Source organism: Electrona antarctica (assembly GCF_951216825.1).
Source record: "Electrona antarctica genome assembly, chromosome: 9".
NCBI classification, from domain to species: domain Eukaryota; kingdom Metazoa; phylum Chordata; class Actinopteri; order Myctophiformes; family Myctophidae; genus Electrona; species Electrona antarctica.
In genome coordinates this window covers 25,005,662-25,028,258 of record NC_136790.1, presented here as the reverse complement: position 1 = coordinate 25,028,258, position 22,597 = coordinate 25,005,662, and the positions used below count along the sequence as shown (strand labels likewise).

Here is a 22,597-nt window from a genome sequence, read left to right as displayed (position 1 = left end):
GGAGTGTGTGTGTGATGTTTGGCAAAATGTTTAGGAGCAATATAAACGTGTGTGTGTGTGTGTGTGTGTGTGTGTGTGTGTGTGTGTGTGTGTGTGTGTGTGTGTGTGTGTGTGTGTGTGTGTGTGTGTGTGTGTGTGTGTGTGTGTGTGTGTGTGTGTGTGTGTGTGTGTGTGTGTGTGTGTGTGCGCGCGCGCGACGCGGCCTGTTGTAGCGCCACCATGAGGCTGATTAGAAAACTGTCAAGTGGCATTTCTTCCAAAGCCTAGTGGGAATATACATGCAGTTTCACCACAATTGGACGCTGAGTAGTTGTGGCGATTTGTACAAAGCGGGCTACTCCTGAAACGTTTAGAAGCCAATTGTAGCCAATGAGGGTGGATTATGAGAAATCAAACAAACCCGTCTTGATCACATGACTATGGAGAGCATGTGTACCGATTTGCGTGAAATTTGGATAAAATCTGAAGGAGTAATATTAGAAAATGTGTTTTACATATGTCGGCCTCCTGGTGGCGCTATAAAGAGCAGATGTGAAAAATTTCAGGCAAAGGTTTTTCCTTGGCCTCTAGGGAGTTGGCATACAAAGTTATCCACAGATCCGTGCAGTTAGAGGTAAAAACACTTTTCGGCCAGTTATAGCGCCACCATGAGGCTGAGTTGAAAATGTTCATGTGGCATTTCTTCCTCGGCTTAGTGGGAATGAGCGTGCACAATTTCACGGAAATCACATGATGTGTTCATGATTTGCAGCATTTTGTTTGAAACTGAGCACTCCTGCGAACTTTGGAAGCCAATCTTAGCCAATCAGGATGGAGTCTGAGAAATCTGAAAGACCCGTTTTGTTGAATGGCTCTAGAGAGACTGTGTACCAATTTGCGTGATGTTTGGACAAAATCTGTAGGTGTACTGTCCAAAAACTTGTTTTGCACAAAGCGGCCTCCTGGTGGCGCTATAACAGGCCGTTCTGGAAATTTTGGGGCAGAGGTTCATCGTTGGCATCCAGAGAGTGTGTGTGCCAAATTTGGCATCGACCGGGTTAACGGTGCCGGAGATTAGCTGTCCGTGTGTGTACCAGAGATTAGAAGACACACACACGGACACACAGACACACGGACGGACGGACGAGTGCAAAACATACTCTCTCCCCATGCCTTCGGCCTGGTGGAGACAATGACAGCAAACCATAGCTTTGAAGTTTCTACATTTATTTTCAATACATACTGTAGGGTTTGCATTTTCTGCAGTAGCATTCCACAAACTGCACTCCAGGGAGTCATTATAATTTCCCCCAAAAATAGTTTAAGAAGTTTTTTAAAACTCAGCCCCAACCTCAATCCCAAAATGAATGCAATATTTCACGTTGTAACATCCTGCACAGTTTTTCAGTAATCTCACGTCTGAAAGTTCAGGAACAGTAAGCCAAATTACAGCAGTTCCCTGAGAACTTTAATAATATATCATATTTATTAGTTGTAATAGTCCTGACATTAAATGTTATATATTTGAATTGGTGTATTTTTGTCTAAAACACATGTGATCACTGATTCCAAATTAGACTTTTCAGTGAGCTTGGTCGAAATGAAAGGGAGGAGTGTGTGTCCACATTTTGTTGGTAAATCCTTCACCTCGAGGACCTCCCTAGGGAGACGCCCGAGAGGCATCCTAACCAGATGCCCGAACCACCAGCTTAAGCTGTCTCCTTTCCAGGCGAAGAAGCAGCAATTCTACTCCGAGTCTCTCTCACGTGACTGAACTTCTCACCCTATCTCTAAGGGAGATGCCAGCCACCTGTCGAAGAAAACTCATTTCGTCCGCTTGTATTCGCGACCTTATTCTTTTGGCCATGACCCACACTAGTCTATTAGTCTATAGAATGCACTGGGTGAATACGTTGACAGACATGCTTTTATTCGTAATGCTAGAAAAGTTTGGATGAACTTGTGCAACCCCAGTCCACAGTTTCCACATCTGCTGTGCTCAGCAGGCAATCAAGCAGAGGGGATGCAAGGGCTGGTGAAACATTCTTGGTTCAGGGTCGAGTATATCTCAGACCCTTGGTTCCATTGCATTTCTTTTTCAAAATTGATATTATTTTTATTTTATTTTTATTTCGCCCATGGCAAAAATAAGTGTGTTGCAACATCATCTACATGATTTCTAATTATGTAAGACCGCATAATCCCCTGCCTGCCCTTCTCTCTTTGAATTGAACACCCACCACAGTTAAAGGCACTTGCGCACACACACACACACACACACACACACACACCGACGCAGTGCTCTACAGCCAGGCACCAGTCTAGTGTAAACAAAATAGATGAAAACGAGCCAAGTGCTCCTAGAAGCGGCAGGAGCGCAGATGGCAGGGTAGCCTACCTACAAAAGAATATGATGTATGTTAATCACATGGCTCCAGAGATAATGTCTACCAATTTGCACTAATAGATACTTGCATGCCTTATTGTCCCTACTGAATTCTCTCTACCTTATATTATTATCAGACAGAGTTGGGCAAGACAGCTTTTTCTGTCAATGGCCCAACCTCGTGGAATGAACATCAAAACTGAGCTCCCTGCCATCCTTCGGTCAATTAAAATGAATGTTCCAGAACATTTTTCACCGTGATTGCTCCTGCTTCAATTGATTTATTTTACTGGTTGTTCTGCATTTAGGTTCCTTTGTAATTGTATCCTGATTGTTGTGTTGATGTATTATTTTGACTGTATTTGTGAACTGTAACCTTGGCTACATTGAAAATGAGGGCTTGCCCTCAACTGTATTTCCGAGAATAAATAAAGGTGATGATTATACTGGTTGTGGCGTTGACATTTTTCCTCTTTTTGTGTCTTTGGCCAGGTGTGGCCTCTGGTCTAATTACATTTACAGGGCTAGCATCCACAGAGAAGGCCAGCAGTCGGCATGTAAAGCAGGACTGCCACTCTGGCGCCTGAAGAGTTTTGACAATTGACAACCAGAAAGAGAACAAAGTGCTACATGTACAGTACATTTACATCTTCACCAAAAACATTGAAAATAGTTTTATTTCAAAGATGATCGATTATAACTTACCGTAGCACAGTCATTTTATCTACAGTGCAGTATGTTCAGAGAAGTAGCCTAAAGCTTTGTTCTTGCCTTTAGGTGCTTGATAATAATATCTTCTGATCATCTGTACTGTAGGCCTATATGCTTTAGAAAGAAAAACAATAAGTCAAAAGTGAAATCGGTTTTCTTTGAGGAAGTGGAACAGAGGAGAGCAGAATACACTTAGCCTAATTGTTGCAACTGAACAGATGCCTGTAGGATACTCTATCCATACGTTTGGAATATAAATCTTTATTCCTTTGCTGTGGTTTGCGTTACGTTACTGAGTTTTGAGTCAACGCACACACGTGCGCGCAACAAGGTTATAATAGTTAACTAAAACTAAGAAAATTAGAAAAAAAATGTCAAAACTTACCTAAACTATAATGAAAAATCAAAAACTATTAGAAACCTTGGCGCACGCACGCACACGCACGCACGCAGGCAAGCAAGCACGCACACACACACACACACACACACACACACACACACACACACGATAAGGGTACACAGTTTTTGTTTTTGTTCCAAAAATGTTTTTCCTGACTAATCGGCTCAGTAAGACAGCATTGATTTACTGTATAATGACATTGGTTCAAACTACTTTTTTTTTTAGCTTAGCTGAATACCTCTCTGAGTGTGTTGGTTTAATTTAATGTAGAGTAACTGGCAGCTTAATAGACTTTCCAAATACCTTGCCCAACACTGGTAGAGACAAGCATTGTACAACTGGTAATCACATGCCACTTTACTCTTTCACGGTCTTAATGTCTGTGCACATTAAACTCAGTCTCAGCTGTCTTTTCCTCTTTTCTCATTGGCAGGTGAAGTATTAGGGGTTGTGAAAAAGTTTAAATACCTGGCTCACATAATCAGGGATATCTGTGTTGATGATGATGATGATGATGAAATATATTGCACAATCTTATAGCAATGATAAAAACATCAGGTGGCATATACAGTAGGCTAATGATGCTTTCCCAATATTCCTGAAATCCCCTAGATGGACTACTGCAAGTGAAATGTTTGTGAACAAACAGTAACCTTTCATGTTGTATTGAGGAATTTTATGTTTAGATTTATGTGCAGACTGATGGAGTCAAAGAATGTATTAATTATGGCCTGCCCTTAACCCATTTAGGACGGGAACCCCTATTGGTGTTTGATCTATTCTGGACAGGAACCCCTCCTGGATACACTGACTGGAGGCTGTTTTTAATTGATCTGGGCTTTATGGTGTGAAAACAGGCTGTAAAACAAACGCTGCAAACACAAACATTAAACGCCATTAACAATAAAGAGACAATATGATATATATAATAAATGACATATTATGACGTAACGTTTCCCTTCATTACTTGCGCAAGCAGAGCGCGCAAGTAATAGTTTTCGTTTTCGTATGTCGCCGTTTGATGTGTATGCGCTGTGCCAGCGCATAACGTAATGACTACTTGTGCTTGATATGGCAGTGGTGTCAGATTACATACATCTATACATAGGGGCCTTACCTTTATCGTCATTACGTCACCATCGAAAACCAATTACACCCTGGCATTGGGTCCTTTAATAACACGTCTTTATTACGTCATCATTGAGAGCTAGTTGTACCAGTTATACCCTGACGTCATACTACGATACATACGCATCAAACGGGGCATACGCAAAGTAACCACAGTATACGGCTAATCAACTACAAATTACATATACATATACATAGAGGCATTTGCTTTAATCCACCCGACACTGACAGGTTTTGAAACAGTATGTTATGTGTAAAAAGATCATAGCATGCATGAAGAGTTTAGCTGCATCTATGTTAGATATGGTCTTATGTGTCTGAAATTAGATACATTGAATTTGATTTTATTGGCTACATTTTTAACATGTTTTTTAAATGTTTGAGTCTAGTGTAATTCCAAGATATTTAAATTCTGATACTACCTGAATACTACTACCCTCGATAAGAATGTCAATGTCAGGTTCTGCAGAGTTACGTGAACATGAGTTGTGTTCAGCAAACATGAGTTCCTAAACCAATCAGATACGTGGACCATGGCTGCAGTTAATTTGTCTGCTGCTAGTTGTTTGTTTTTAGCGGGTATATAAAGTGTGTTGTCAGCATACATTTGTATGGAGACAGTTGGACAGACGGAAGGCAGATCATTTATATATATAAACTAAACAAAATAGCGCCCAGTATTGATCCCTGAGGAACTCCAATGTTACAGTTAAGATTATGTTGACTGAGTATTACCAATACGAACACTTTGGTTCCTGTTTGTTAAGTATGAATGCATCCATTTGACTGCTTCTGTAGAAAAGCTAAAGGAGAGCTTTGACAGGAGTACCTGATGGTGTACACTAGTGTCAAATGCCTTTTTGAGATCCAGAAATACTGCGCCCACTATGCCACCTGCAACTAACTTTGACTTTTCACTTTCCAGAAAGTAACAGTTAGCTGTTTCTGTTGAATGATTAGAGCGAAAACTGAATTGCAGTGGGTGCAAAAGATTGTGGTCTGAGTTCAAATAAGCAGTCAGTTGTTGGACAACCCATTTTTCTCCCACTTTGGACACAACAGGTAGAATACATGCATGTCTCCCTCACCCATGAGTACAGGCACACCTCCTGAGATCCCAAACCAAGGCATTTCTACTGAACTCGTTATCCCACAAACATGCGCAACCATGCTCCGAGACACCCCTTCACTACCTAACCTCTAACATTGTCACCAGAGCCATGTTTCACCTGTGCTCCTCCAACACAATTAGCTGAAGTGTGTTGGTTCTCGACTCAATTCAGTAATTCTGAGTCCAGAGGACTGGAGTCCTATAGTACGACGTGTGACTGTTGTGAGAGGATAACCACTGTAGTGTACAGATAACATATGAACAGCTCACATTTAGTAAAAAAAATGCAAATGAGCTTTGACCATAAATTGTTTAAAGAACAACTGGTGAAAAATATTCTATGCTCTTTCATTGCGATGAAAGCCTTTCAGCCTGAAAACGGATGCAGAATGAATCGGCTCGTGGCTCGTGCACACGAATGTCCATGCACACAAACTGTCCTCCCAACAAGTAAGTCTACAAACGTGCACACAGGCGCACACACGCGCGTGTATGCGCACACACGCACAGACACACGCATGCATGCACGCATTCACTCACGCACGCACGCACGCGCACACACACACACACACACACACACACACACACACACACACACACACACACACACACACACACACACACACACACACACACACACACACACACACAGGATGTCAAATCTTTGTTTCAACTTAAGTTGGAACAGATTCCAAAAAGCCAAATACCAGGTATCCATAAAAATGACCAAAGTTTGGTTCTGCTTAGTTCCTTATCATATCCATCTGTTTAGATATGAGGTATACAGTGTAGCATACATAGCTAACATAACAGTGTGTAGTACTTTAATCACAAATGTGACACATTTTCTCTTTGGTCAACTCTCCATTGTATTGGCAATAAGACCAGGAGTGTCACAGCTCACTGGCTCGACTGGAGGTGCTAGCCAGGTGGTAACTTTGCTAGCACTCTTGGAGAAATCACAGCAAGACATCATACTGTACACTCTTGGAGAGCATACTCATTCTAACAACCATCCATGGTGTTGAAAGGTGGAAAACACTTAAGGACCAGCATGTACGTACACACGCACAGACATGTATGTATGAAGTTCATCCTATGAATGTGTGGTTTATTTAAAGGTCACGGTTTGCTGGTTTGAAAATATGGTAATCGTATTGAGTAGGTTTCCTATAAATAAGATGTACAACTAGCAGCTCAAAACTACTGCTTTCCACTGTGTTGTCATAGAATATAAGTGTGATGATGCACCGATGTATCGGCCACATATCGGTATGGGACGATATTTGCCAATATTGGTAACGGCAAATAAAAAGGACATTAATCGATGGCAGTAGCCGATATTTATCTGTTGTTGATGAGCATACATTTTGTGTTGGCTATCTTGGTGTGTTATCTGCAGCCTGCCAAGATTCTGAACATGTTGATGTATTTCTTGTATTGGAGATTGTGTTTCCCTGGCACAAAAGTTGGAAATAAAAACAACAAAAACTAAAACATCTCTCTGTATCGGCTATTGGCTAAATTGTTATTTTAAATATCGTTATCGGCCAAGAATTTCCATATCTGTAACTGTATAGGCTAAATTTCAGTTCTTAAATTTGACAATTATTCGTCATAGACAATTGTGATGTTTGGATAATTTCAACAGCATTGCCTCTATCTCAGGTAGGCTACTACTACAGTAAATATATTTGGCTTGTAAACAACTATATACTGATACAGGGAATTGGAAAGAACTGGAATCGATAAGCAGAATCGGAATCAATACAATCCTGATGATAACCATCCATTTTAGACGTATGCATTCACAATTCATTTACAATTAGCAGACGCACTTATCCAAAGAGAGAGTAAAGGTCCCCATACACCGAGCGCGTTTTTTCGGATTTTTAGCGGCGTTTCTCCATCGGTTTTCCGAAAAACGCGTCCAGTGTGCAACCACCTTAAATGTGGCTCACGAACGTAACTCGCACAATCACTCAGTCACCCGCCAACTTGCCCAGTCGCCAACCCCACACACCACTCATTCATCTGCAGTGGAATGGAGGGGGTAAGAATTAAATGACAGCACCCCACGTACCCATCAGTTTAACTCAACAAGAAGTCGGGGCAGAAAATCATTGCAAGGAGTCCCACGGTCCCTCCAGAAGGAGGCTGCCAGGCTCTCAGTGATCTGCTATCATGTAGCTTGTCTCTTTAATGTCAGCGCTAATAGCACCTAGACACTGGACTGGGACATGACTGGCTACTGCAGGCCATGGGTGGCACACTACCAATCAATAATTTACACACCAGCAGCCAGCTCTGACTGTGTGTGTGTGTGTGTGTGTGTGTGTGTGTGTGTGTGTGTGTGTGTGTGTGTGTGTGTGTGTGTGTGTGTGTGTGTGTGTGTGTGTGTGTGTGTGTGTGTGTGTGTGTGTGTGTGTGTGTGTGTGTGTGTGTGTGTGTGTGTGTGTGTGTGTGTGTGTGTGTGTGTGTGTGTGTGTGTGTGTGTGTGTGTGTGTGTGTGTGTGTGTGTGCAAAGTTACTGTGTGCACTGACGTGTGGCGCTCTGCACCTGCTGTGGAGATAGGGCTTTGGCCAATCACAACAAAGATTGGGGGGAAGTTTGAGTGACACAACACTGCCGTGTCTGGCTGAGATATGATTCATTCTGTTATCGCTTGCTCTCTCTCTCTCCCACATCACACTGCTTGCTCTGCCTCTCTGTCACAATGGCTTAACAGCATGAGAAAGCTTTAATAATACCCTCTTCTCATCTCTCCCCTCCTCCATTCTCCTCTCCTCTCCTCTCCCCACCTCCATTCTTCTGTACTTCTCTCTCCTCTCCTTTATTTCTCTCTCCTCTCCTCCACTCCTCTCCTCCATTCTTCAATACTTCTAGTGTTCTCATCTCTCTTCGTCACAGTTCATCCAATATAATAAAATACACAGTCCACCGCTATCCAGCAATGAGGATCAACCAATATAATCGCGGCACAATCAGCAAACCCCTTAGCGCACACTCATGTGCACATACTATACACAACAAAGGACATTTTAATTAGCCACTGAACATATCATGATGCTCACTATGCTGTCTTTCTGTAATGTATTAAAATTAATGAATACCTTCCTCTGAGTTCAAATACAGTTGATGAGAATGTCTTGGGAATGCTGGATTAGAGAGAGAGAGGGAAAGCGAGAGAGAGTGTGCGTGCATGTGTGCGTGCACGTGGCCGTGTGTGTGTGTGCGTGTGCATGTGCGTGTGTGTGTGTGTGTACACCAGGCAGTGTTCCTGCCCTGAGGCAGGAGTGTGGGTGTACTCTAATGCCTCGGTGTCATTTCTACCTCCAAACCAAAACATTGTCGATGATTGCCGCTTGTTTACATGCTTCCAGAAGGATGGAACTACGTAATTTGATCACTCCATATTCCTTTCCTCTCTGTCTCTCTGGAGATTGAGCTGCACATTCTCATTCTCAATGGCGCTGCAGCAACAAGTTGTTTCTGTCAGTAATTATGAATATCATGTTCCACTCAAGTGGTCTTGAGGCAGGGAATAATGCCGTTCTCACCAAATCATCTGTTCTCTCAAATCACTTAACTAGCATCTTCATTAGGAGCTCCACACCCTCCAGGATGAGAACCGCTCTGCACTTGATTCATGCCAACCTGACTCACCAGGATTTATGGGTTTAATTTCAGTTTTGCTATTTCTGACAGTTGATTGATATGCCTGTGTATTCAGAGGGATTCATAATGGCTATAAGTTGCTGTTTATACGTACTTTTTATAGCCTACCACAGTTTGAGTATCAGCTTTCATTCACCTGTTCGGACCTCAGGAGCTCAGTGCTGCTAAATGTGCCTGTCAGAGATGGGCATACATGTCCTTTCTCTGCATTTTCTTTTTTTTTTTAAGATATTTTTTTTGCGGCTTACGCCTTTTATTGGTTTTTGAAGGGACAGACAGTAGGCTGACAGGAAACGGGAGAGAGATGGGGGAAGACATGCAGTAAAGGCCGTGTCGGTCTCGGGAGTCGAACCCGCGGCACACTGCGACTGGATTACCAGTCGGGTGCCCAGACGGTTACGCCACCGCCTGGGCTTCTCTGCATTTTCTATCTCTGTTTTTTAGGTGTCTATGTGCTTGCAATTCTTGGCAATATGTGTGCGGCTGAGTGTGCGCGCATCGATCTCAGCATGTGTGCATTCTGTGATTGAAATAGAAATACCACCAGAAAAGAATGACAGGCGAGTTCAGAAGAGAGTGGGAGGAAGGGTGGTGACAGGCCACAGAAAGGATATTAAGGCTCCATCCCTTCAGGGTGGCTCCTCTTTGTGTGATAAAATAAATATAAAATAGCATAATATTAAATCCTCATCGCTCAGAGCTGTCTTCTCTCTTTGATATTTTCTACAGCATCATGCTGACAGATAATGATCACATTATGTGGTGGAGTGTCGCACATTTTCTCACGTTCTCATCATTTCAGCACCATCTTACATTTGTGCATTCTTTCAAGTTTTTTCCCCCCCTCTCTTTCTCTTTTTCATTCTTAATTATACGCCCCATGCCCTTTATTTCAGTTTCTCCGAGTCTCCTTGTCTTTCTCTGACTGACAGAGAGGACAGCATGCTGACAGGAGAGCAGAAAGGGGCCCTGAACAATCCCACGATCCCTCAGTGACTGCATGGGGGAGCCAATGATGTTGTCTGCTTAACCCATTTTGGGCGGGAACCCCTTTTGGTGTTAGCATTATGTTATGCTTTAGCTATTGAAAAATAGCAGATCTACCAGCTCATAGCGCGGCACCGAGTGGCGCGCTACGAGCTTGTAGGTCTGCTATTTTTTAAAAATCAAACAATGAGGATGTAGAAGACATTTTTAGAATCTGATCTCAGGTCAAAATGGGTTAAGAGAGAGAAGTGACAAATTACAAGAGCTGTCAGATGCCACCATGACATGGTTCCTCGTAGGCAGCCCGCCACATGCACACACGCATGTTCACATGCACACACACATGTTCATATGCACACACAAAATGTTCGAGGCACTGACTGCTGGAAACGCTAACATCAGAGGACACAAAGTATAAATATGTTAGTAGCTAGCTGTCTGGCAACATAATAAAGAATCTCAAACATGATACAAAATTGATTAGCTTTCCCTGAGTGCTGTATACGTGAGTTGATTTTGTTGTTAAAAGTTTGTGTGTGTGTGTGTGTGTTTTTCTTCTGTTATTATTATTATTTTTTAATGCATTCTAATGTCATTCTATTCTATTTGTGTTGCGAATGCCTTTGCTTGAAATAAAACTGCATTGCCCTGTCTATAGTTGACCTACAGTATAGGGTAGATATTGCATGACCCCCCCCCCCACACACACACGCACGGACGCACGCACGGACGCACGCACGCACGCACGCACGCACGCACGCATGCACGCACGCACGCACGCACGCACGCACGCACGCACACACGCACACGTTAGCTATTTCCCTTTTGCTCAGCTGTCTGCATTGAAAGCGACTGTGGCTCAGGAGGTAGAGCAGGTCGTCCAATGATCCATGGGTCGGCGGTTCGAATCCCGGCTCCTCCTGTCTACATGTCGAAGTGTCCTTGGGCAAGACACTGAACCCCAAATTGCTCCCGATGTGCTGGTTGGTACCTTGCATGGCTTCCGCCGCAATCGGTGTATGAATGGGTGAATGTAATGCACAATCTATGTAAAGCGCCTTGGATAAAGGCGCTATATAAATGCACCATTTACCATTTACCATTTAAAGCTAGAGGGAACGTATGCATCCATTTCACATTTTGAGAGTTAACACTGTGTGTGTAGGAACAGCCATACATTCTGGTTGTATCAGACAGCTTCCAGGTGTGGTTGGGTGCAGCTATAGAAATGTGTGTTGAAAAAGGCTATGCACACTCAGCGAACTTTCCCTGAATGAATATAAGTGGACACAAACACAAACACCTACACACGCGCAAACAGCACAAATACATCTGTGCTTCCATTCCAGTCTTGAATAATTTTACATTTTGGACTACATGAAAAATAATGAGCAATAGGTTAAACATAATTAAACTATTGATCTGATGGCTTTAATTGGCAAAACATGGTAAATACTGTATTGATTTGTGTGTTTCTGTGAGGTTGATCTGGAGTTATAGATAACATAGTGTTCTACAAAGGCCCTGGTAAATATTGTACTGTACAAAAGGAGAAGAACACAGTTTGCCGGCCACTGCTACAGAGCTGATCATGAGGTTATATCTTCCATTCTTCTCTGGAAGCCTGCCTCAAAGCAGACCAGAGGTAGAAAGCTGTTCCCTGTTGTTCCCTGTTAATTTCTGATTGGTTAAAACATGTTTTATATCTGATAATTCTTCTAACATTAACACACGTTTTATTTTCTCAGATGGTATATTGCTATTTTACAGTACTACTGTATTTGTACATTTTGGATTACACACGCTCACTGTACGTGCGTACTGCATACGTGCACGCATGCATGCGTGCACGCATGCATGCGTGCACGCGTGTGTGTATGTGTGTGGGGCTGATAGGTGGTTGATCTGAGTGGATGTGACAAGTCTAAGTGTGTGTGTATCCTCGATCGCTCCTACTGTATGTAGTCCTTTAATCTATTCAGGCACGCATATCTCTCACTCCACCCACACACACACACACACACACACACACACACACACACACACACACACACACACACACACACACACACACACTCATTCACAGAAACACACACCAGGTTTCTTTCATGTGAACTCACACACGCGTGTATGTCAACACACGCATGCACGCGCACACGCATGCACGCACGCACGCACGCACGCACACAGACTTGCCGTTGACCACTCCTCTAGGAATTAAGCCTGAGTTTGCCTTATAGTTGCGAGCCGTGTCATGCACCGGAAATAGACGATCTACAAGCTCACAATGCATCACGCCGCGACATGTTCTGCAGAGATTGTAGATCTGACAGCTTGTATATCTGCTGTTTTCAGTGTGCGGCACCCGCTTGCAACTTTGGCTCAATCATAATTCCCTTTTTCCTGCCACTCCCTCTGTGACACACTTAACGGCAGATCACGCAATCCTACTCTCACACACACACACACACACACACACACACACACACACACACACACACACACACACACACACACACACATACACACACACACACACACCATCTCGTGCTCTCAAGCCCAACTCTGCGCCTTTTGTCAGGGGAGCACCACTTAGGCACATTCTCACACACACACACACACACACACACACACACACACACACACACACACACACACACACACACACTCATGTCTTAATCATTTTCTACCTCACATACAAGGCTCAACCACTTAAGCTGGGTCTCTCTTACTGTCTCGTGCCCGCAGCCTCTCTCTGGTGCTCCAGGGCCATCTCTGTGCTCTGATGTGTCTTGTCTGGTCTCGTGTGTGCGTGACTGCGGCTGGGCTTGGCAAGGGCGAATTAGCACAGCGACCCAGTTTGGTGCCAGGGAGACAAGACATCAGTAGTGCATACATTGAACAGCTCTCTCCGTCTCTGTCTCGGTCTCTGTCTTCCTGCTGCAACTCCTCTTTTTTGTTTAGACATGCTAAGCTGTTCCTTCATGTGCACAATTTTGCATTGCTGCGTGGATGCTAAATGCTTGCAACTAATTATAGGTGTGTGCGTGTGTGTGTGTGTGTGTGTGCGTGTGTGTGTGTGCGTGCATCTCTCTGAACCGGTCACATCCAGACACATCTCACACAGTATACACACTCACTTACTCCAGTAAACACATTTGACAAGATGTTCACACTGTGCCTAACCAAGAGAGCTTTCCTCCTCCGGCCACAAATTGGTAATACATGACTGAAACCGGTGGATGTGTACGGTATGCTGTAGAGGTGGTTGTGGTGTTGGAAGGGGGGTTGTGGAGTCTGCGGGGAGCCGCGAGAAAGCCGGTGTTGCGTGTCTCGTTCGCCTCGTTTAGCTGACAAAATGCTTTTAGCGTTTAATTATCCAATGGTCTGTGATTAATAGGCTTTAATTACTGTAACCCATGGCAACTTTAAATATGCACAGGTCTCTAAATGAGGGCAGCCCATCAAAAAATATAAACAAAAGGCACATTTTAAGAGATTGGATTTATGTGTGTGTGTGTGTGTGTGTGTGTGTGTGTGTGTGTGGGGAGGGGGGGGGGGCATTGGAGTTTTTGTGCATCTCAAAATTAATTAATTTAGGCATTCCTCGATCATCAGGCATAAATAATGGAAGTCACATTTTATAAAAAACAAGTGAATTTGTACTATGATTTTAATAATAACAGTCACACCCCAGAACTTTTAAGTGACTTTTCACCATGAACTTATTACCATGAACTTTATCCAAACATGACATTGATTACCATCCAATGAAGACAACAAACTGGCCTTTTCATCAACCAGAAAAAAACTACCCTCAAGAAAATACCCAAATTATTTTTGGGGGTCTCCAGATAATTTTAAAAAAAGAAGAAAAATAAAAAGATTTTTCTTTTTACAGACATGGCCAAAGCATTTCCGAGGGTCCCCGGCCAAAAACGTTGAGAACCCCTGAACTAGAACACCCAAGTATAGCCAAGGCACAAATTGACTAGAATGAGGCTACAGTATAGTGACGGGCAGGCACACTGAAAGTCTCCAAGGCATTCCATCACACTTGACTCACCCACACAGGAGTCTCTGTGCACCTCGAATCCAGCAGAGCAGACACACCTTCCGATGGGCACCAGCCACTCGCCCTCGGCGCTGCAGTACATCTTCGGCGTGTCCCTCTCTTCGGCGTGGTCCACGCACTGACCCCTGACCTCCACCAGGGACGAGGAGTCGGCGCCCGTCACCACGTCCGTGAACACTGCCAGGTTGCGACCCACGCCCACACATCGCTTGTAGTACACCCTCACCGAGGTGAGGGCGATGCACGCCCCGATGTCCTGGAAGGCCAGGTAGAAGCCACGGCGGCTCAGAGGACCAACGCCACGCACCTGTGGGGCAGTGGTGGAACAAGTACTCAAATATATACACTATATAGCAGGGCTAAGTGGTTCATGTATGTTTTTTAATCATCAAAATCTACAAAATTACTCAAATAATTATTGTATAGGAGTAAAAGCAAAATGTTTGCCTGAGATGTAGTGGAGTAGAAGTAAAAGTATTGGAAATTGGGAATACTCAAGTAAAGTACAAATATCCCACTTCTTATATCTATTGTGCTTTAATGCCACATAACTTGAAAGCCTGCACAGAGCACAATAATTTTAAAATAAATGTAGAACAGATAATGCTTGTGTGTCAAGGCATGTTCAACTGTTCATCATTCATATCATACCTCGTCTAACAAATCAGCAATACACAGCGCAAACGAATAGGAAAATCCCTCATTAGGAAAATGTAAATTAATTTAAATGAAATGTATCTTTAGAAAACTGGCACATACTGTATAGTTTAGTAGTTCTACATATCTCCAAATACATCAGGGGCCCTGATATAAAATGTCTTAACTTCCTTATTAAGTTATCTTTTCTGTCTCCAACAACAGCTTGGGCATATGGACTTCTTGAGATAGTGACAGATAATGGTAGAAACCTTGTTAAAATCGTCTTAATTAAGATTTTGGATGGGAAGCGCATCTGGTCATCTCTGTTTTTGAGTTAGTGTACAATAGTGATTTTGCAAGGCCACGTATTCGAAATGGCGGTGTGTCGGAAGGCCACTCTGTCCCCATTTCGCAAGACGCAAGTTCACGCAACTAGCTCACTTGCTCACTCCCTTGAACTCAAGTTTCCTGTGTTATTATTATTTTAGCATTGCAGCACAAACAACAAAGTAAGAAGTAACCATTTCAAATATTAACTTACTTAATCCATAATTAATCACACCTGTCACAAGAAAAGTGTGAAAATTATACTGTCGTTGTCAAAGTCTACAATAAAGAAACAGATTGAGCCAGCTGTATCACGCTCACCACATGCAACGATTTTGCATGCCATGCAAAAAAGTTCAATTTGATGTCCTAAGCTAAGAACAGAAAAGAAAGATAGCGAGCTAAGCTAAATTATCTCAGAAGAGCTGTTTCAATAAGATTCAAGAGAACATGTTAACTACTGTAATACAGCTAGCAGGCATGCACACCTAACTCTCAAGTTAGGTTATTATCATTAGGTATTGGGCCTGTGAGTACGAGTTGATGGAAGGTGTTAGAAACAGCTGTTCTACAGCTTGTCAGGGAACAGAGAGAGAGAGAGAGAGAGAGAGTGTAAACTTTATTGTCCCTGGGGGGAAATTTGTCTTGGGCACACTGCTGCAGTCCGTTGCTTTGCATTAAAAAGAACATCACAAAAAGTGAATGCCAGTCTCTAACCTTATGAAAAAACAACGTCACCCCATTAATTAATTGTTTAAGAATGTATTCTTGTCACAGGGCCTGACTGTAGTGTCAGCAGCAGAACATATTGAATGTTGTGTATGTACCTCAGTGTTTAGTTTGAGTCTGCGGACCCCCAGGTCTACACCAGTGAAACTCTCATCGGCAGCAATGGTGTCAATCTTTATGAACTGGTTTTCTCTGATGGACGCGCCCGCTGCTCTGTCAGACTCATAGTAGTAGAGGTTGAAGGTTTCCTACAGAAGATAGAACAGCATTATTTGACTGTGTGTGAGACATGTACAGTACACACACCTACAGTAATTACAGTAATTAACACTTTACTGTGTATTCTTTATATAATAGAGCAATTAAAGACCTAATCTATAATGTGTACTGTATTGTGTATACTACAAGTAAAACGACAACTGAGATTTTGACTAGTGCTACTCATCATCATCATCATCATCGTCATCGTCATTATTACACTTAATTCTAACACCAAATCATATGAACAAATTATCAAGTTTGATTACAACACTTTGCATTGGAAACATTTTGAATTAACATTAAACACATTCGAAACATAACTTGAAAGCCTGCACAGAGCACAATCATTTTAACATAAATGTAGAACAGATAATGCTTGTGTGTCATGTCATGTTCAACTGTTCATCATTCATATCATATACCTCGTCTAACAAATCAGCAATACACAGCGCAAACGAATACGAAAATGCCTCATTAGGAAAATGTAAAATAATTGAAATGCAATGTATCTTTAAAAAACGGACACACACTGTATAGTTTAGTTCTACATATAATCTCCAAATACATCAGGGGCTCTGATATAAAATTCCTTATTCACTTTTGTCTTTAGACCTTGCAATAAGACTGTCTCCACCACTTGCACTGCTTAATTGAAATGTCCGACCTTTATAGTCTACTGAATGTTCCAAACTCTGGTTTGTAACCGTTGCCCTGGGAAACAGCATAGAGAAACACTGGGTTAACAGTCAGTCTCTCTCTCTCTCTCTCTCTCTCTCTCTCTCTCTCTCTCTTATTTATATATATATATATATATATATATATATATATATATATATATATATATTAATTAATTGTGATTATAATATATATATATGTGATTATGTGATTATAATATATATATATATATATATATATATATATATATATATATATATTATAATCACAATTTGTCTCTCACGCAAGCTATCCTTCCCCAAACTCCCGTACTCTTTTATGTCTTCCTGCTCCCCTGCTGGTCCACCACATGTGCTGCCTATAATCTTACTCACAATCTGCACCTAGCCCCGTCTGTGTGGCGGACAGGACACATTACCTTGCAGGTGCCCAGTACACCAGGCATGCTGTTACAGTCCCTCAGGGTGAACTTGACCTCAATGTAGATCCGCCTGGCTCCATCGCGAGGCATCCACAGTGTTCTCAGCCAGTTGTTCTGACTTGGACTCATCACGTTGCATACCTGCTCAGATAATAATAGTAATAATAATAATAATAATAATTCACTGCGAAATGTGAGACTTAACCAAATTCTATTCTCAGTAAAACAGACTACTAAATAGACTGTCTACACCAAATTTATTTTGCCAAAAATAGCCGATTTACATGCTCACAATAATTAGATATGCTCTGCTATTTTTGGCTGATGTTTCCCCTATACAGTATGGACGGATGTTCAAGTGGTTAATTTAACTCGGAGTCTCTGCTAATGTAACCAAATGGTCCGTAATTATTTTGGTTATTGTACAATCTCTGAGTTACAGATGGATACATTAACACTAGCGATTATACTGTGTAGGTGGGTGACACAATACATCTAATAATCACAGAATCAATCAACAGAATAAAAAATAAATTATAGCAATCAAATAATCAGTTTAGTCATGCAGCATGTAAACTAATGTGTGCTATTGTCAACCTAATCAAAGTGTGAATGCTGTCTAAATGAATTGCACTGTAGCTTCATTAATTAAAAAAAATATGAACAGATAAATTGATTTTGACATTTTGAAGTACAAAGTAAAAAAAAAAACATTATACAATAGTAAAATAAAGTAAGGTAAAATGAGGAGAAAAGGAGGTGGAGTGAGAATGAAAAATCATTATGAACCATTTGTGTCATCGTCATTTTCATGCTGACGGTGGCGTGCATGTGGCTTTGTTACAGAAGTTGCAAAGCACACACATATCCAGCCATATGTAGGCCTGCACGCATAGACAGAACTGACTCTGTGACACAAATACAGCGGATTGGCCCAGAGAGCCAGCAGCAGAGATGGATGGCCACACACTGAGACTATTACACACCTGGTAGGTGTGGATGGGAGTGAAGTACTCGTCCATTTCATTAATGGCATCCCACTGCAGAGAGACAACAACGGAGGCAGGTGGAAAGACAGAGAGAGAAACAAGTTCAGATTAATATGCAGCTACAAACAACAGAATTAACTGAATTCCCAAATGATTCCCTATATGCAATACCCCGACTCCCTATTTTTCCATCTCAAGTGCAACGATTTGATGACTTTTTATCAAACAAGCGGCAGCCAATGCGACTCTGGCAGGTGTACGAAAGCTGTCGCTATAATTTAAAAACAATATTTCATGTTTCCAGGATATTGATCATTTCAGATCCTGCTCATATAAAGCATGAGAGTTGGGAGTGTTGTGTACCATAGTAGTGGCTATGGGTAATTACAGTCCAACTGATGACAATTTAAATGCAATGTAAATGTTATAGAAACTTCAAAAGGCACTTATTTGGTTCATTTTCTGGAAATGTCTACTGACCACAGCAGCCCGCATGCATTAAATACCACAATTAAGGCCTGCTATGCTAATATATTCCATTCCAGCAGGTCGGTGAGAGATGCTAAATGCAGGCAATCTTGTGTTCTACATTTCAGGACAGAGGAATTTGCTTAATGCAATTCCTTTGGGAAGCAGTCATCGTAATGAGATGAACCACTTGTATGTGATTAGATACATTGTTTACTGAACGCCTCTGCAAGATAGAATTATGCAGGGAACAATTAAGGGAAGTGTGTGTGTGTGTGTGTGTGTGTGTGTGTGTGTGTGTGTGTGTGTGTGTGTGTGTGTGTGTGTGTGTGTGTGTGTGTGTGTGTGTGTGTGTGTGTGTGTGTGTGTGTGTGTGTGTGTGTGTGTGTGTGTGTGTGTGTGTGTGTGTGTGATCATTTTTGAATAGAGGGGACATTATTATTAAAACAATAATTGTAATGTTTCACCTTTGGCATCCACCAAAAAAAACAGGGACACATGATCTGATGCAGGACAATGTCCCATGTTGCCAGACTCATTCATTCGCCCCTTAAATCCCAGTGGAAGTGGGGGGATATGTTGTGAAAACCTGTGGTTCGGCCTCATCATGTCGCTGCTCTTCATTCTCCTGCAGCTTCTGGTGATACAAGCCTGTCGTGTCACGGATGATGAAGGAATTACAGAATATAAAGCTGCTGTGATCTGATCTGATGTGATGTGAGCTATACTGCAGAGAACTCCAGACAGATAGACAGACTTAAAGGACCACTTCACCACTTTTCAACCTATCTTCATATAATTGGTCCTCACTAATGTTCATGATAAAATACCACAATTTTTTTCTACTCAGCCTGTGTCTCATAGGAGGGCTGTGGGCAGTTCAGAAACCCGTCCACCAGTGACATCATCATTAGGCAGATTTTTTTTTAAACAAGATGTTTTTGAAAACATATTTAGTATTTTATTATCGATTTTCGCATTGCAACTTTTCAGGAATAGAAAACCTGCAGTTTCTATTAGCTTGGATTCCCCATCGATGATGTCACTGGTGGACGGGTTTCTGAACTGCCCACAGCCCTCCCATGAGACACGGACTGAGCATAATAAAATTGTGGTATTTTCTCATGATCATTAGTGAGGACCAATTATACGTATTATAGGTTGAAAAGTGGTGAAGTGATCCTTTAAGATTTCATGCCATATGACATCCTGGGAGGTTTAAAGCCACAATCTTTACCATTTGTCCACCAGTAGGTATTGCAATGCTTTTCACTGTATGAATTGTGGATGACACCATGCACCATGTTATCAGTCTGATTACAGACAATGATCAGACGTATATGGCCTACAGAGAGAGTAAGTGAGAGCCCTGACATTGTGGTGTCAGGATTACAACTCTATCATAACATCAGCAAGACAAAGGAGATGATTGTTCATTCACATAAACACGACTGCAGTGGAGAGAGTGAGCAGATTCAAGTTCCTTGGGGTCAGCGACAAACTGGGCTGGTCATCATCACATCATGGTGCTGTTTCTCTCTACTGTATGTGTAAGTAGGCCTACTAGGTGTGTTTTTTGTGGAAAAAGCTGAGAGACCCTTTGCTTGTGCAGTTTGTAGCAAAGCGTGTAAATAAGCTATAGAGACCTTTTGGTTGTATCGTTTTGTGGCAAAAGCTTGTTATATCTAAGAACCACACAGAAGAAAACCCTTTACCTGTACTTTTTGTGGCAAAAGCACTCAAACTTTCTTTCTTTTTCCCGCCTTGATCTCCTCACCCCCCGTCCTCTTCCCTTTCTTAGTTTTTCTTGAAAAAAATGATATGATGTGAACTTGTTTTACCTGTAAAACTGTGACAATAAAGCTGATTCTGAGCTGATTCTGCCCACATATTACAGGATTAGTTTACAGGTTCCGTTCTGTTTTTCTGTTGTCATTTCTTGTTTACTGCTATTTGTCAGTATTATACTACACTTCACTTTACTGCCGCCAGTTCACTCATGCGACCACTCCAGCCACTTACTGCAGGCAAGCTTGAAGTACAAGAATGCTGTTGTAATTATGTTATCACCTTGAACCTTATTGAAACATCTTGTGAAAGCCAAATTTTATGTATAAAACAAATACATTTTTCTCTCCTCCAAATGTTTGGGGAAATCACAACAGGTATATTTATACAGTACTGCACTCCAGTCTTTTGCAATGTAGTAACAGCATGAGGGAAATAAATCTCATCATCGCTTTGTGACGGCCCTCCCCCTATGCCTGCTTGGGGTTGGCACGCTTCCCATCGGGGGAAGTGATTGGCAGAGTAGTGCAGGTCGGCCGCCAATTTGTTTCACCTGTGTAGTGTTGATTGGGAAGCAGTCTATTTAAAAGCCTCTGATTAACTTGACTTCTCTCCTCCTATGGGTAGCTGCAGTCCCAGGTTTTGGGGTGCCTGAATCCAATTTTATATGCATGTATTGACATGTTCCAATACCGTTGTTTCCTTCCCGATACTGATTCCGATACCTTAAAGATGGAGTGCCACCATTTTTTCCCCAGTTTTTCATGTGTCTATGAGGTGACAGTACTTCTTTAGACATCCTGGAGTCGTTTTTATGTGCAATGGTGTATTAACTTTGTATTTAGGGTTTCTTCCTGGAGGCTGAACCCTTGACAGTCAAACGGGCCAATGAAATAAAAGTAATATAGTGACATCACACTATCAGCCCCTCCCCCTTTATCATACAACTACAGCTGTGGGTGCGGCTTCAGTTCAGGTGGATCACCACCCATCACCACCCACCAGGCAAACCAGGCATACTTAATGAACTGGTGGGCGTGATTTTAACAAATACTGTACACTTTTTGGAAAAGGTTCTTCCTCCTTATATTATAATAATACCTGATGATCATGTTTTAGGGTGGAAAAAAATTGTGGTACTCCATCTTTAATGTGTGTATATCGGCCAGTACCAAGTCCAGGACTGATCCAGTGCATAAGTAAATATGGTGAAATATGCTTGGGGATTCCTTTCTATTTTCATATTGTGATTCCTAGCCAAAAAAATCACTGATACAAGAGCTGATTGTCAGGGGAAGACGAGAGCAGTAGTGGGTGTGAGGGAAAAATTGAGAATTGCGGTAATTTGAGAAGACGTACGTAAGGCATTGCCTGTTGTTTTTGAGACGGAGAGAGTAGATCCTGACGCCATAAGACGTAGAGATTGATTTGAGACTGAGACGAGTTGACCTGCTATTGAGGGAGTTTAATGAATCAGTAAAAACACTATTGGAGCAATTGCCTTCGTCTGTCGTCTTTTACAGGAGGAGTTGCATCACAGCTTTTAACTGGGTGAAATGAATGCCAGCATGGACGAATGGCTTTAGTTTTAAAGAAACACAACCTCTTAATTTGGGAATATTATGAGTTTTACCCAGATGCCAAAGGTGAAACATTAAAATCATTGTTTTAATAATTATGTCTCCAATATTCAAAAAATATTTCCATTCTCAAATTACCGTAATTCCCATAAGTCTGTGTCTCATGTGCACACGCATGCACAAATTACATGCATGCACGCACGCACGCACGCACGCACTTCATACTGATAATTATTTTGGTTGTATTTCGGTTTATGTTGTATT

At 42.0% G+C, this 22,597-nt stretch overlaps 1 protein-coding gene across 1 annotated transcript in view; it reads right to left on the bottom strand.

Annotated features, from left to right (window-relative positions):
• The window catches only part of epha8 (eph receptor A8), a gene marked incomplete at its 5' end in the record, with an annotated part of 119,882 nt that overhangs the window by 42,862 nt on the left and 54,423 nt on the right, over nt 1-22,597 (bottom strand). Inside the window, 4 exons of the mRNA XM_079510469.1 lie at nt 14,448-14,763; nt 16,250-16,399; nt 17,506-17,649; nt 18,495-18,548. Of these exons, the coding sequence (XP_079366595.1) occupies nt 14,448-14,763; nt 16,250-16,399; nt 17,506-17,649; nt 18,495-18,548 (664 nt within the window). The remainder of the gene's footprint in view (nt 1-14,447; nt 14,764-16,249; nt 16,400-17,505; nt 17,650-18,494; nt 18,549-22,597) is intronic.